Here is a 17,238-nt window from a genome sequence, read left to right on the forward strand (position 1 = left end):
GGAAGTTAATTTTGTTTCTACATAAGAACATAAGATTAAGGAGCAGGAGTAGGCCAGCCAGCCCATTGAGCCTAACCCGCCATTCAATAAGATCATGGCTGATCTCTCCGTAAACTCAGCTCCATCTACCTGCCTTTTCCCCATAACCCTTAATTCCCCTACTATGTAAAAATCTATCTAACTGTATCTTAAATATAGTTAGTGAAGAAGCCTCAACTGCTTCTCTGGGCAGAGAATTCCTCGGGTTCACCACTCTCTGGGAAAAACAGTTTCTTCTCATCTCCATCCTAAATCTTCTCCCCTGAATCTTGAGGCAGTGTCCCCTAGTTCTAGTTTCACCTACCAATGGAAACAACTTTTCTACTTCTATCTTATCCATCCCTTTCAAAATTTTGTTTGTTTCTATAAGATCCCCTCTCATTCTTCTGAATTCCAGAGCGTATAGTCCCAAGTGACTCAATCTCTCCTCATAAGTGAACCCCTTCATCTCTGGAATCAACCTGGTAAACCTCCTCTGCACTGCCTCCAAAGCCAGTATATCCTTCCTCAAGTATGTAGACCAGAACTGCACACAGTACTCCAGGTGCAGCCTCACTAGTACCCTGTATAGTTGCAGCATAACCTCCCTGCTCTTGAATTCAATCCCTCTAGCAATGAAAGCCAACATTCCGTTTGCCTTCTTAATAACCTGTTGTACCTGCAAGGCAACTTTTTGCGATTCATGAACAAGCACTTCCAAATCCCTCTGTACAACAACATGCTGCAATCTTCCACCATTTAAGTAATAATCTGCTCTTCTATTATTCCTTCCAAAGTGGATGATCTTGCATTTACCAACGTTGTATTCCATCTGCCAGACCTTGGCCCACTCACTTAACCTATCTATATCCCTCTGCAGATTCTCCACATCCTCTGTACAATTTACTTTTCCACTCAGTTTAGTGTCATCAGCAAATTTTGCTACGCTACACTCAGTCCCCTCTTCCAAATCATCCGGACCCAGCACCGACCCCTGCAGCACCCCACTCACCACCAAATGCCAAATGGAGAAACACCCATTTATACCAACTCTCTGCCTTCTATTGGTTAACCAGTCCACTATCTGTACCAATACACTTCCTCCAACTCCATGCATCCATATCTTATTTATAAATCTCTTGTGCAGCACCTTATCGAACGCCTTCTGGAAATCTAAGTATACGACATCTGCCTGTTCCCTTCTATCCACTGCACTCATTATGTCCTCAAAGAACTCCAGTAAGTTTGTCAAACAGGACCTGTCCTTTCTGAATCCATGCTGCATCTGTCTAATGGAACCCCTCCTTTCTAAATGTTTCACTATTTCTTCCTTAATGACAGCTTCAGGCATCTTTCCACAAATGCCGCCTTTTCCTACAGCAACAGCCACATCATTCAAAATACTTAGTTTTTGATTAAAAAGAACATAGTAAACAATGAAAACTTCAGCCTGCACATTATACCACCGTATACTAAAAATGGGAATCTTGGGAAATAATTTATTCTTGGCACATGTCCTGAGATACAGTGAGAACAATTGTATGTAATCCAAAAAGATTATTCTAAACATAACTATGTTGAGGTAGAACAAAAAGATAAGAAATAACAGTAGAGAATATAGTGTTACAGTTACAGGGAAAATAAAGTTTGGATAGAAAATGAAGGTGCTTGGTTCATAACAGGTAGATCAAGAATTCATCCTTATTGTATAAGAGATCACTATATGACTGTTCTTACATTGTGTGCACACTCATAAACTCCACTGCAGAATAGGATCTTGATTCTGAATCGTGCTCACATTGACTGCGATTTTGAGTGAGGTTTACCGCTATTTCTCTCTTAGCATTGTTGCGTCCCTGGAAGACCCACTGGTATACAGCGTGAGCTGATGTTGTGCGTCAGATGTTAGGGGTAGTAGAAGCCCAAAGGGAGGAATGCGGGCACTATCCACTGTCTGATGAGATCCACTTGCTTGGCTTCTCTGATGAGTGATGCTTTGAGAGGTTGTTGGTGAAGTTAGCTGAGAGAAAGATCTCTAATCTTTCCCAAAGGTAGGTTCAACTGCCCCCAGCATTCTGAGATATTCTCTCTTCTCCCCCTTCCCCAGTCATTCTCTCTTCAGGCAGAAGATAGAAAACCCTGAAAGCACACACCACCAGGCTTAAGAACAGCTTCTACCTCTCTCTTCTAGGACTACTGAATAGTTCCCTAGCATGATAAGATGGAGTCTTGACTTCACACTCTACCTCGCTATGGCCTTGCACCTTATTGTCTAGCTGTACTGCAACTTCTCTGTAGCTTTTGCATTTTATTCTGCATTCTGTTATTATACAGTAATGCACTGTATAATGATTTAATTTGTATGAACAGTATGCAGGTCAAGCTTTTCATTATAATTTCGTATAAGCAACAACAATAAACCTATTTCTAATTCCATTAAACTGCTCTGCTGATGAAAGTCAAATTCCCTGTCACCCAAAGCTTTTATCCTCTACATCTTCACAGGCAGCAGCAACTGATCTGTGATGTGCCTCACTGCTGCTTCCTGCACTAATTATTCTTCTGCAGAAGACATTCCAGGCTTTCTCCTCGTGCAGGCAGAATTCAAGACCCAGAGCTCAACATTTGAGTGCTGGCTTCTATCCATACTCTGCCATTCAATAAAAGTCAAAGGGCCAGCTGGGGTCAAATGAAAACTGGCATCAAATTCTGCCAGCTATAGCGCTCTGAAGACACCACCCAGGACTCAACAAATTGTCTCATACTTTTCAATCAACCCAAAGAAGCTGTTCAGTGGGTCAGGTAGCAACTATGGTGGGATATCAATAGTCAAGTCCAGATAAGGAGCTTTGACCCAAAATGACTGTCCATTTCCCTCTATAGATGCTGCTTGACCCATTGAGTTCCTTGGACTCTTTTGTTTGTTGATCCAGGTTTACAGCATCTGCAGACTCTTTTGCCTCCCATACTGTTGTTTGCTGCCTCCTGCACTGTACAGACAACAGCTGACCCCAGGGTGGGAAGGGATGGAGATGCAACATAATGTCCAAGAAATTGGCAGAAGATCCAGCTGATGGTGGTTTGGATGGCCTTGCCCAAGTAGCAGGCAGAGCTGAGAAAGGCCTGAACTCTCGTGTGACTGCCCTCCCCCATCACTTCATTGAAATGACTTCGCTCAGCATGCTTGTGCTCACCTTATCTGTCTGTAGCACAGCCATGCTGCTTGTTTTTTGTCTTAATCATTACAATATCTCAAAAGAGAGCATCATTGACCATTTAAATCTCTCCTCCCCCACCCCAAAACAAAAGAACTCTCTTTGAAGTATTCTGGTACAGATTGGGCTGAGGATAAAATTAAAATTAAACATGCATCATCAGCTTAGGGTCAGACAGCCTCTTGGCACTGTGTCCTGTGGTTCACACAACAAAAATAGCACCAGCACTATCAGGGTATAAACTTTATAAGATAAATGGAGGCTTATTTCTCATTCCACACTGCTGTCTGACCTGCTGAGTGTTTCTAGCACTTTCTTATTTCAAATTTTCTGCTACTTCAATAATTCAATATTTATATTGTTTAGGTGATCTCCCTTGTGAAGTATTGTAATAGTTTACACTGAATACACATACTTAACGGCTGAATATCTACTGAACAAATTACAGGAAAATCAGAATATAAAATTAGTCTTTTTAGAATATTTTAGAATATTCTGTGCTGTTCGGGACTCAACCTTCCAGCTGGCAAAACCCGGAAATGGAGAGCGCCAGCACTGGTGTGCTCAGAAGTATGAGAAAGTGCAGATATGGTGAAGAATTGAAAACCTGGAGCTATTTTTGTTTGAAGAAAGGATTGGGTAGATTTAATGTGCAGAATCACCTACCCTGAAGAAATTTAACTCTTTGACGGGAGTTCAGTGAAACTCTCTCTCACTGCTCCCTCTCTGTGATCTCTGCTGCCCTCTGAGTCTCTGGCCATGAGCTCACCCAGCCTTGCTATCACAGCCACGTATCCTTCCTGGGAACTTGTCTTCACCTCCGTCTTGTTCCATATAACTTCCAGCTTTGTTTTCAGGCTTCTCAGTGTGGACCAACCCTGGATCCCAGGTATCTACATTTGATTGATTGCTTCTCCTTCCGTATTCTATGTGCCGGTCTCTCCACTATGTAGGCCCTGTCTCAGTCTCTGCCACAGCTCTGGGCCTCTCTTTCCACTGCCTGCCATGGACCTCTCCAACATTTCATCTTCTGCCGGATCCAAGCCTTCAGCTGTTGGTTCTTCTTCCTCGCATTGAGGAAGGATCAGAATATCACCAGTTTTAAAACCGCATCTCTTTGCTGCCTCCTGCTCAGACACCAACTCGATCAGATGACTCCAGACCATGGATCCTGCTGTCTCCAAATCTGGTTCCAATGGCCCTGGGAACCTCCAGACCATAAGTTCTGCTGTCTTGCGCTTGGATTTTTATTCGATTGGACACCTCTAGACTGTAGATCCTGGCTGTCTCCAACTCTGGTTCCAACAGCCCTGGACTTTACTAGACTACGAATTACGCAGCCTCCAGCCCCAATCTCAGCCGCCCCCATTTCCAGGCCAAGATCTTTCCCACTGGCACTGTGCCCCTGGGCTCCACTTCCTTCACCACTACTTCCCAACCTGTCTGTTCCATCAGCTCTTGGGTTCTCAGAGCCTCCATCTTTGTCCCACCACATCTTCCCTGAACACCCAATCCTCCTCTCTTGTCTGGCCATCATTTCTCTTCCCACCTCTGATTTTAGCTCGAATGCCTACTGTATATTTATCAATCCCTCCAAGCTTCCCCTCTCTGAGGCCGGATGTTTGGTCCTCAGCAAAGGCCTTACCTTTGTCCCCCTTTGCCTGAATCTCAGTGAGTTCCACACCCACCATGACGCTGAGCTCTTCTATTGCCTCTGTCTCCGAGTCCACTTCTTTAGCATGAATTCCCCATCCGGCAACGATAATCCTTTCTCCCTTATCCAACCACCCTCTTCTTGGAGACACTGCTCTCGTTCTCTACCAGACATCAAATGGCTTAACCAGCACTCCTCTCTCCTCTTTGAACCTTATCCCCTCTGAACACAGTGCCCTCCATTCTCTCTGCACCAAACCCAACCTCACCATCAAACCCGCAGACAAAGGGGTTGCTGTTGTAATGTGACAGACTGATCTTTACCTTGCTGAGGCCAGGCGGCAACTCTGAGACTTACCCTTTATAATAATCACTCCTCTCAGGACTATCAGAGCATTGTCTCTGACACCATTGCCAACCTCATCAACTTTGGACATCTCCCATCCACAGCCACCAATCTCATAGTTCTCTTACTCTGCACATTTCTACCTTCTACCCAAGATTCACAAACTTAATTGTTTCTGCCGAGTCTGCATACCTTCAGTCCCCTCTCACCTACATTCATGACACATCACATGGTCTCAATCTCCTCAACAACTTTCATTTCCTTGGCTCCGATTGCCTCATTTTCACCTTGGATGTTCAGTCCCTATATATTTCTATTACCCCATCAAGAAGGGCACAAAGCTGTCCGCTTCTTTCTTGACAAAAGACCCAACCAGTTCCTCTCCACCACCACCCTCCTCCATCTAGAAAAAGTGGTCTTCACCCTCAACAATTTCTTTTTCGGCTCCCTACCATTTTCTCCAAGCTCAGTGTGTAACCATGGGCACCTGCATGAGTCCCAGCTATTCCCGCCTTTTCCTTAGCTAGGTAGAACTGTCCATGTCCCCAATTCTTTCATGTGTTGCATTGAAGGTGCTGCTTCATGCAACCATGCTGAGCATGTCAAGTTCATCAACTTTGTCTCCATCTTCCACACTGCACTTAGATTCACTTGGTCCATATCTGACACTTCTCTCCCTTTTCTCAATCTCCGTGACTCCTTCACTGGAGACAAATAATCTGTTGATATCTTTAATAAATGCACTGATTCCAAGGCTATCTCGATTGTACCTCTTTCTATGCTGTTTCCTGTAAAAATACTATTACCTTTTCTCAGTTACTTCGTCCCTGTTGCATCTGTTCCCAGGATGACACTTTCCTTTCCAGAATATCAGAGGTGTTCTCCTTCTTCAAAGAATGAGCTTTCACTTCAGCATTGATTATGCCTTCACCTGCATCTCCTCCATTTCCTGGACACTATCTCTTCCTGCTGTCTCAATAGAGATGGAGTTCCTCTTGTCCTCACCCACCACTCCATGAACCTCTGCATCCAACACATCATTCTCTGCAACCCCCACCGTGTTCAACCATACCTTATTTGCTTTCTTCCCCCAACTCTCCGCTTTCCGCAAGGATCCCCTTGTGGAATTCCCTTGATTCCCTTGTCCATTCATTCCTCCCCATTAATCTCCTTCCAAGCACTTGTCCCAGCTGCACCTGCCCAGTTATCCCCTCCCTCAGTTCCAAACAGAGCCACAAACAGTTCTCCCAGATGAAGCAACACTTCACCTGTAAATCTGTTGGAGTTGTCTACTGTATCCAGTGCTCCCAATGTAGATTGGGAACTGGTTTGTCAAGCACCTTAACTCTTTCTGCAAAAAGCAGTACTTCCCAGTGCCAGCTATTTAAATTTCTATTCCCATTCCCGTATAGTCATGTCAGTCCATGGCCTCTTTTGTCACAATGAGGCCACTCTCAGTTTGCAGGAGCAGCACCTTGTATTCCATCTAGAAAGTCTCCAACCTGATGACATCATCCTCGACTTCTTCAACTTTCAGTAATCTTTCCCCCCTTCTTCATTTACCCATTCTGACCTCTTATCTCTTCTCACCTGCCCATCAACTGCCTCTGGTGCCCCTCCCCCTTCCCTTTCTCCCTTGATCCACTTTCCTCTATCAGATTTCTTCCTCTCCAGGCCTTTGCCTTTTCCACTTATCACATCACAGCTTCTTACTTATTGCCCCTTCACCTATCACCTTCTAGATTGTCCTCCTTTACCTTCCCCCCCCCCCCCCACCTTCTTATTCTGACATCTTTCCTTTTCCTTTCTTTCATAATAAAGGGTCTCTGTCAATGGTGTGTGTTAATGTGTTAAAATATGTCATGGAACTGAACAGATAGAAACTGAAAGCAAAACTTAACCTTAGTATTTTCTGAAAAAAAAATAGGGCTAATTTTGAGGAATTAGACAAAATCTAGCAGAGGTTGATTGACACGAGGCAATCTGCAGATGCTGGAAATTCAAGCAACACACACAAAATGCTGGTGGAACATAGCAGGCCAGGCAGCATCTATAGGGAGAAGCACTGTTGACGTTTCAGGCTGAGACCCTTCGTCAGGAGTTACTGAAAGGAAAGATAGTAAGAGATTGGAAAGTGGGAGGGGGAAATGCAAAATGATAGGAGAAGACTGGAGGGGATGGGGTGAAACTGAGAGCTGGAAAGGTGATTGGCAAAAGGGATACAGAGCTGGAGAAGGGAAAGGATCATGGGACAGGAGGCCTAGGGAGAAAGAAAGGGGGAGGGAAGCACCAGAGGGAGGTGGAGAACAGGCAGAGTGATGAGCAGAGAGAGAGAGGAAAAAAAGAGGAGAGAAAAAACTAAATATATCAGGGATGGGGTAAGAAGGGGAGGAGGGGCATTAACGGAAGTAGTGAAGTCAATGTTCATGCCATCAGGTTGGAGGCTGCCCAGCTGGTATATAAGGTGTTGTTCCTCCAACCTGAGTGCGGCTTCATCTTGACAGTAGAGGAGGCCATGGATAGACATATCAGAATGGGACGCAGAATTAAAATGTGTGGCCACGGGGAGATCCTGCTTTCTCTGGTGGACAGTATGTAGGTGTTCAGTGAAACGGTCTCCCAGTCTGTGTCGGGTCTCACCAATATATAAAAGGCCACACCGGGAGCACTGGACGCAGTATACCAAACCAGCCGACTCACAGCTGAAGTGTTGCCTCTCCTGGAAGAACTGTCTGGGGCCCTGAATGGTGGTGAGGGAGGAAGTGTAAGGGCAGGTGTAGCACTTGTTCCGCTTACAAGGATAAGTGCCAGGAGGGAGATCGGTGGGAAGGGATGGGGGGGGGACGAATGGACAAGGGAGTCGCGTAGGGAGTGATCCCTGCAGAAAGCAGAAGGGGTGAGGGGAAGATGTGCTTGGTAGTGGGATCCTATTGGAGGTGGCGGAAGTTACGGAGAATTATATGTTGGACCTGGAGGATGGTGGGGTGGTAAGTGAGGACAAGGGGAGTGGGGTAGCGGACGGATGGGGTGAGGGCAGATGTGCGGGAAATGGGAGAGATGCATTTGAGAGCAGAGTAGATGGTGGAAGAAAGGAAGCCCCTTTTAAAAAAGGAAGACATCTCCTTTGTCCTGGAATGAAAAGAGATTGATTGAACTTGTTTGAAGGAAAAGGAATGAATAGCAAGTGAGAGGCTTTTAACAATGTGATATCAAAAGTTCAGGAGCAGTATAAATCTGGAATTCATCACCACAGACAGCTGTGGAGGCCAAGTCAGAGGTAGATAGGTTCTTGATTAGTCAGGCCTTCAAAGATTATTGGATGAATGCAGGAGAATGGGATTGAGAGAAATAATAAATCAGCCATAATGAATGGTGGAGCAGACTCAATGGACCAGACGGCCTAATTCTGCTCCTATGTCTCATGGCCTTATGTTTCTGTTAGGGTGAAGGGTAAACCTAGTATTAGGGAACCCTGGCTGATCAGAGATAGTGAGACTCTACTCAAGAAAAAGAAGGAAGGATACATTGGGATTCAGAGGTCAGGGATTAGTGAATCCCTTGACCATAAAGAGATTAAGAATACTCTTAAGAGGGAAAGCAGAAGGACAAAAGGAGGGTAACACACACAAAATGCTGGAGGAACTGAGCAGGCCAGGTAGCATCTATGGAAAAGAGTACAGTTGAGATATTTCGGGCTTAGACCAGTCCTACTGAAGGGTCTTGTCCCAAAGAGTCTCGACTGTACTGGCTTGGGAAAGAGTACTCTTAGGACTAAGCAGAGCTGCCTATGTCTTAAGCCAGAAAGGGTGAGACTCTTAACGAATATATCTTCTTGGTTACTAATGAGAAAGTCAGTGTTGTTCAAGAGAGAAATGAAAGAAGTGATGATGTTTCAGAGATCATTTGTTTATTACCAGGGAGGAGGTATTTGCAGCATTACAACAATTAAAGTGGATAAATCCTCAGGACTACCACCTGCATGCTTGGATGTTGTACAAGGCTTGAGAAGAAATTGCAGAAGTAATTTCTTCATTGTCAGCCACAGGTGAAGTTGCTGAAGATGGGAACAATGAGGACGGATGATACAAAATAGGTGGAGGCACAGGTAGTGTTGACAAAGCAGGGAATTTGCAGTAGGACTTAGACAGAGGAGAAGAATGGACAAAGGTGGGATACAGTGCAGGGAAGTGCATGAGCAAGCGTTTCAGGTGAAGGAATAAAGGCATAGATTACTTTATAAATGGAGTGAATTCAGAATTCGGAGGTGCAAAGGGACTTGGGAGACTGTATCCAGAGATACCAGCCACGTGACAGATGCACTGCCACCTGGCTGGTCAGAGGACACACCACATGCCAATCAACATTTGGTCCCTCCCAACTAGTCAATGCATACCTAAATTATTGGTCACCCTAATTGGATTATCTCGCCCAGCCCCATGCTTTAAAAGGTGAGACTTGCCCTTGGCTCACCCTCTCTTACAGACCAGCACATTGGAGGTAAGTGCATTGATTTATGCTTGAGAAGGTCTATCGTTTGTCCTGGTAAGGGAGCCGCAGCTATTCAAGGTCAAGGGGGGTAGCTGTTGTAGTGCTTTTCCCTTGTTCTTTGTTTGTTTAACCGTACCCTGTCCCCACACCGCTTCCTGTGTATTGTAGTTGCTTGTGTTGACCCGACTTCCCCTTGTAAATAAATTCTTTATTATTAAAACTGTGTGTGTCCAGGCCTCTATTGTTGAGACTCAAAGAACCAGTTATTTTCCATCACAACAGAGACCTAGCACAAGACTCTCTAAAGGTTAAGTCAATAGTAAGGAAGGCAAGTGCAACGTGAGCATTCATTTCAAGAGAACTAGAACATAAAACACAAAAATGTACAGTCGGCCCTCCTTATCCGCGGGGGATTGGTTCCAAGACCCCACCTGCGGATACCGAAAAATGTGGATGCTCAAGTCCCTTATTTAACTTGTCTCACTGCAGTGGTCTTTAGGACCCAGCGGAACTCCAGAGTTTATTTAACCTGTCTCAGTGCGGTGAACATTAGGACCTGGCGGTGCAGCCCTGAATCCGCAGTGTTTCTGTTCACTAAAATAATCACGATCACGATTGAAAATAAGGTGGAAGTAATAAAGCGATTGGAAAGAGGTGAAACACCATCGGTCATTGGAAAAGCATTAGGCTACAGTCGGTCAACGATCGGAACAATTTTAATGGAGCATGTGAAAGGCCCTGCCCCGATGAAAGCTACAATTATTACGAAGCAATGCAGTGGTTTAATTATTGAAATACATATGTTTCTTAAGTATTTTATATGCATAGAAAGGTAAAATATGTAATATACTAAGAAAAACGTTTGACTAACTGACACTAAATAATACCGGATGTACCTGTTCCGACTTCAAATCCGACTTAAAGATGGACTCAGGAACGGAACTCATTCATAACCCGGGGACTGCCTGTACTTTTAAGTCATTTCTAGATTACTTATAATACCTCATACAATGTAAATGCTATGTAAATACTTGTTGTACTGTATTGTTTAGGGAATAATGACAAGAAAAAGTTGTCTGTACATGCTCAAACAACGAGTGCTGGAGAGAGAACTTCCGGATTTTCCTGATCCGCGGTTGGTTGAATCCATGCATGCGGAACCCGCGGATAATGAGGGCCGGCTGTAATGCTGAGTCTATACAAGGCATTGGTCAGACTACATTTGGAACATTGTGAGCAGTTTTGGACCCCATATCCAAATAAAATGTGCTGGCATTGGAGAAATCTAAAGGAAATTTTCGAGAATGATCCCAGGAATGAAAAGGTTAATGGATGAGCTGCATTTGATGTCTCTGGGCCTATATATACTTTCTAGCGATCAGAATAATGAAGGGGAGATCTCGTTGAAACCTACTGAATATTGAAAGGCCTAGCTAGAGTGGATGTGGAGAGGATGTTACCTTCAGTGGGAGACTCTTAAACCAGAGAGCACAGCCTCAGGAAAGGGGGATGTCCACTTAGAACAAAGATGAGATGGAATTTCTTTTGCTAGAGAGTAGTAAAGCTGTGGAATTTGTTGCCACAGGTGGCTGTGGAAGCTAAGTCATTTGGTATATTTCAAGTGGAAGTTGCTTCTTAATTAGTGAAGGTGTCAAGGGTTACGGGGAGAAGGCAGGAGAACTGGGTTGAGAGAGAAAGTAAGTAATTTATTATTGAACAATGGAGTAAATACAATGGACTAAATGGCTAAATTTTGCTCCTGTGTCTTATGATCTTATGGAAGGTGGCTCATGTTGTTTTCATTGTTTATGAACAGTAGCAAGGACAAGGCAGGAAACTACAGGCCAGTCAGCCTGACATCTGGAGTTGGGAAGATCTGGAGAGTATTCTAAAGGATGGGCTCTACCAATGTTTGGTTATATTGGGTCTGATTATCACACATGGCATGGCTCTGTGCATGACAAGTCATGCTTGGAAAATCTTTTAGAGTTTTTTGAAGAGGTAACCAGAAAGGTAGATGAGGGTAAGACAGTGGATTTTGCCTATTTAGACTTTAGCAAGGCCTTCAACATGTCCCACATGATAGGCTGGCCTGGAAAGTTAGGTCTCCTGGAAGCCAGGAAATTTGTAGTTAATGGGATTCAAAATTGATTCATTCATAGGAAGCAGTGTGTGGTGGTTAAAGGTTGTTTCTTGGAATGGAAGCTGGTGACTAGCAGTGTGCCGCAGGGGTTAGTGACGGGATCCTTGTTATTTATATAAATAATTTGGAAGTGAGTGAACAAGGATTGATCAGTAAGTTTGTGGATGATGCAAAATTAGGAGGTGCTGTTGATGGTGAAGAAAGTTCTTGAACAGTTTGGAAAGTGGACTGAGGAGTGGCAAATGGATTTCAATTCAGGTAAGTAAGAAGTGTTAAATTTTGGAAAACCAAACAGTGTAGGATTTGTACTATGAATGGTAGCACACTAGGAGTGTGATGAAAGAGATGGGTGAAGGAATACATGTGCACGTTCATTGAATATAGTATAACAGGTAGACAGGGTGGTGAAAACAGTGTTTAGCACACTGGCCTCTATCAGTCAGAGCACTGAGTATAAGAGTTGGGACGTTAAGTTTGAGTTTTAATAGCTGTGAGGAATACTGTGTGTGGCTTTGTTAACCCTTTTAGAAGAAAAATATGGTCAAATTGGAAAAGAGCAGAGGAAAAGTTTTTGAGTATTGTTGCCAGGACTAGAAGTCCTGAGTTATAAGGAGAGGTGGGCCAGGTTGGGACTTTATTCCTTGGAATGTAGGAGAATGAGTGGTGATGTTATAGAAATGTTTTAAAATTATAAGAGGCAGAGTTAAGGCAGATAGTTTCAGTCTTGATACCCAAGGTAGGGATGAAGATTTACCATAAGGGAAGTGGGAAGGTTTAAAAGGGATTGAAGGAGCAACTTGTTCCACGCAAAAGGTGAGTATATGCAATGAGCTCCCAGAGGAAGAGGTTGAGGCAGATGCAATAGTGTCATATCTTAGATAAGAACATGGAGGGCTGGCCCAGGATGTGACCAAAAGAAGGAAATTGGGACTAGCTTGGTGAGCATGGACTCCTTAGGCTGAAGGGCCTATATCTGCACTGTATTGCCCTATAATGCTTTCAAATGAGGGGAGAAATGTAAGAAATTCAGGGCATAGAAATGGAGGAGCCCTTTGCAGAGGGTTGTGAGATTGTGATGTGGACTACCAGAGTTAGTGATTGAACCAGAGATTTCTGAGAGTTGTTTGGTTGTGTTGTTGAAAAGGATTTGAAAACAAACAAGGACTTGGAAATTGCATGTCTTTGTGTGTGATAAAAATGGAATGGAAGGGTTGTACTTCATTATCTGTTTTTATTGTAATTTTCATGCAATGTTCCTTGCTGTCAAGCTCTTTGTCCTCTCCAAAAGTTCAATATCTGACATCTGATGTACCCGCTCTGAAATTAATTGAGTATTTATGTTTTGCTTTCAGCCGAGTTTCAGCCATCAACAGTGTAAATAATATGGCATCTAACAGTGCAACAGTATTGGAATTGCCATTGTCCATAATCGGAGACTTAGCAAACCGAATGTCCAGTGACGAAGGAGAAGTGGATGGCTCAGAGGAAACTGAAAAACTGGACTGTCATTATTCTGGGCACCACCCAAAGCCACTAGGAGTATGCTGTTTATTTTACTTATGGCTCATTGTTACCTTTCAACACTTGACATTTGTGGATTTTCATTTAATCTCAGTATATGTGGTTTGAAATAATCGCTTTGTATTTTTTTGTAGTATTGCACTTTTGGAAGTCGCCTGATGGGCAGAGGTTTCTATGTCTTTGACAGAAGATGGAACCGTTTTCGACTGGCACTTAATTCAATGGTAGAAAAGCACCTAAATTCACAGATGTGGAAGTGAGTCTAGTGCCCACCTTAGTCTATGAGATTAATGTCAGAAGAATTTGAACATTAAGATTATATTTCTGTCCCTAATAAACACCTGCTGAGCATTTTGTAAATCACTCTCTTAAAAACCTGTTGTGCATCAATGCCAAAATATAACAGGTTTGTTTCCACTTTGGCTTGACTGGAGTGTAAATGTTATCAAACTTGCGAGATGGATGGCAGAATAATATAGTGGTAATGGGGTAACTTTTTGGTCTGCTGAAAATTGTTTTCCCTTGAATTGGGAAGCACCTTGTCTATTCTTGGTTATTTTCATTTGCAGCAGAGGGAGAAAGTCTTACTGCCCATTACAGCATGCAGAATTTTGCATTACTGCGGTGTTGCAGTGGTGCTGGAGTTCAGATACTCAACTTCATTACTCATCTGGTTGATGGCAACCAGAAGCAGTTGAGCTGAGAGCCTCTTCCCTAAACTCAGAGGACTGAGTAACAAAGATCTAAACCTGCATTATTCTTCATCATTATAAGCACACTTGCTTTTCAACTCTATCTTTAGGTAGTTTGATATTTGTTTTGAGTCATGCTTCTCAATGTAATGCTAATTGGAGATAAATATTGGTGGGAAAAATTTAAACAAAAATTGATGGAAAGTGTGAATAGAACAAAATGATCAATCACCAGGGTAACAAAGAAGTTCAGGGCATGGCAAGAATGCTGATTGGTATGCTGCCCATAAATCTCAACTCTAATCTACATTATTCTGATTTAAGAGGAAATGGCTGAGAATGACATTAAGATCAAAAGATAGTGGTTTGTACTATAATTGAAAGCAATATCGAGAAGCTCCATGCTCAGGGATGATCAACTGGTAGAGTGGAAATCTTGTAGTAGAAAAAAATAGCCTTGCAGTCATTGTAAAACTAAAGGGTACAATAGGTAGGTAACTGGGGCCTATATGAGTACAGTCTTGGGAATAAGATTTGGCTACTTACTGTAGAAATGTCAGAAAGAGAAATTTCTTTTCCTGAACTGTAGTGAGTTTTCAGAATGCTCTACTTAAGATATCTGCGAATTCTCAGTTGTTGAGTACATGTAAGACCAAGATCAGTAGGCTTTTGGACTAAGAAAATTAAGGATTATTGAGAGGAAAGGTGGATCTTTAGAGGCTGTTCCTGGTGTAGCTACAAAAATTAGAATTAAATACTTCAGTGTAGTATATGAGGCATTTAAGGTTGAGATCTGGAGAAGTTTCTTCATGGAACATAGGAACGTAAGAAATAGGAGCAAAGAGTAAGCCATCTGAACCTTCGAGTCATGGCTGATCTCTCTTTTGACTTTGTTCCACCTATACCTGCCTTTTCTCTGTAACCTTTAATTCCCCTGCTTACATATATTTAATGAGATAACCTCTACTGTATCCCTAGGCAGAGAAGTTCACAGATTCACCCCCTCCTCATCTCCAGCACAAGTGTATTCCTTTGAATCTAGTCTCACTTACAGTGGAAACAATTTTTCTGTCTCTGCCTTATCTATCTCTTTCATAATATTATGTTTCTATAAGTTCTCTCTCATTCTTCTAAATTCCAGCGAATATACTCCCAGTTGACTCAATCTCTTTTCATAAGCTAACCCAGTCATTTCTGGAATCAACCTGCACAGCCTCCAAAGTTATTATAATTTTCTTGAGCAAAAAGACCAGAACTGCACATAGTACTTTAGATGTGGCCTCACCAGTACCCTGTACATTCGCAGCATAACCTCCCTGCTCTTAAATTCAATCTCTGTAGAAGTGAAGGCCAAAGATTCCATTTGCCTTCTTGATAACCTGTTGCACTTGCAATCCAACCTTTTGCGATTCGTGCAAAAGTCCTGAGTCCCTCTGCACACAGCTTTCTGCACTTAAATAAAAATCTGATCTTCTGTTTTTCCTTCAAAAGTGGATGACCTCACATTTACCAGTGTTGTACTCCATCTGCCAGACCCTTGCCCACTCACTTAACCTGTTTGTATCTCTTTGCAAACTCTCTACATCCCTTGAACAATTTGATTTTCCACTCAATTTAGTGTCATCAGCAATATTAGATATGCTACACTCAGTCACCTCTTCTAAATCATTAATGTTTATTCTGAACAGTTGAGAGCGTAGCACTGATCCTTACAGCACTCTGCTCACCGCTGATTGCTAGCTAGAGAAACACGTATTTATCCTATATTCTGCCTTCCATTGGTTAACCAATTGCCTATTCATGCCAATACATCATCCTCAACTTCATGCATCCTGATTCATATAGTACTGTCCATAACTCTTCAGCACATATGTATATATAGCTAGGGTGCCTAAGACTTTTACACAGTACTGTAGTAATTTTATGTATTGCACTGTATTGCTGCAAAATCGGTAAACAAATTTCATGGAATGTGTGACTGATGATAAACCTGATTCTGATATGGGTCTCTATTGTGGACTGAGAGTGGAAAGGGGGCATGGAGAGGGGAATCATAGTTGGGAGGAGGGGAATGGAGTGGGAAGCACCAGAGAGACATTCTGTAATGATCAATAAACCAATTGTTTGGTGTCTCAGGGCTGGGTGTGTCTACCTGTGCCATCCCCTCTCCTGGCTGTCTTCTCTGCCATCTGCCCCACACCCCTCCCATGGTGCTGCACTGTCGCCATTCCCAACATTCTTTGTTCTCACCAGATTAACAAACTCACTCTCTGCTCCACATTGACGAATGCAACACAGTGAAAAAGTCTTGGGCATCCTAGCTATATATATATGTGCCCAAGACTTTTGCGCGGTACTGTATATAGATCTTTCATGCGGCACCTCATCACGCCTTCTGGAATTCCAAGTAGACATCATCAACCTTTTCCCCTCTGTCCACTGTGTTTGTAGTAATCTCAAATTGCTCCAGTAAGTTTGTCAAACAGGACCTGCCCTTCCTGAATCCATGCTGAGTCTCGCCTGATGGAACCACTCATTCAAATTTTTCACTATTTCTTCCTTAATGACAAATTTAAGTATTTACCCAACTACAGATATTTAGCTAAATAGCTTAGCTAAAAAATGATATTTTTCCTACATGATTTTTTTATAAATAGTGACATGACATTCACTGTCTTCCAGTTCTCTGGAACCTGCTCAGGCTTAAGAGAATTGTCATAAATTATCACAAATAACTCTTCCTTTAACTTTTGCCATTTCTTTCTGTATACTGGAATGCATTCCATCAAGACCAGGAGACTTGTCTACCTTTACACCCAGTAATTTACTGAACCCTATCTCTATAGTGATTGTATTGAGATTCTCACCTCCGACTGCATCCGTTACATGTCTCTTTAGCATGTTACATCTGTCCTCCATCTTGAAGACTGACACAAAATAATCATTTAAAGCCTAAGCCACTAACATTACCCAATTTTAATTCCCCCTTCTCATCCTCCAAGGGACCTATGTCGACTTTAGCAATCCTTTTCCTCTTTACCTTCTATTTTTACTATCTGTTTTCATATTTTGTGCACATTTGCATTCAAAATCTTTTGATTCCTCTGTTGTTTGCTTAGATGTTTATTGTTGCTTTTTACACTTCTCCCAATCTTTGTTTCC

At 42.8% G+C, this 17,238-nt stretch overlaps 1 protein-coding gene across 22 annotated transcripts in view; it reads left to right on the plus strand.

Annotated features, from left to right (window-relative positions):
- LOC140734712 (ataxin-7-like protein 1) overlaps nt 1-17,238 on the plus strand; it is a 260,198-nt gene that overhangs the window by 225,514 nt on the left and 17,446 nt on the right. For all 22 annotated transcript variants that reach the window (XM_073059059.1, XM_073059060.1, XM_073059061.1 and 19 more), the window contains 2 exons: nt 13,216-13,402; nt 13,519-13,640. In XM_073059059.1, the coding sequence (XP_072915160.1) occupies nt 13,216-13,402; nt 13,519-13,640 (309 nt within the window). The remainder of the gene's footprint in view (nt 1-13,215; nt 13,403-13,518; nt 13,641-17,238) is intronic.

Source organism: Hemitrygon akajei, chromosome 10 (genome assembly GCF_048418815.1).
Source record: "Hemitrygon akajei chromosome 10, sHemAka1.3, whole genome shotgun sequence".
Classification (NCBI taxonomy): domain Eukaryota; kingdom Metazoa; phylum Chordata; class Chondrichthyes; order Myliobatiformes; family Dasyatidae; genus Hemitrygon; species Hemitrygon akajei.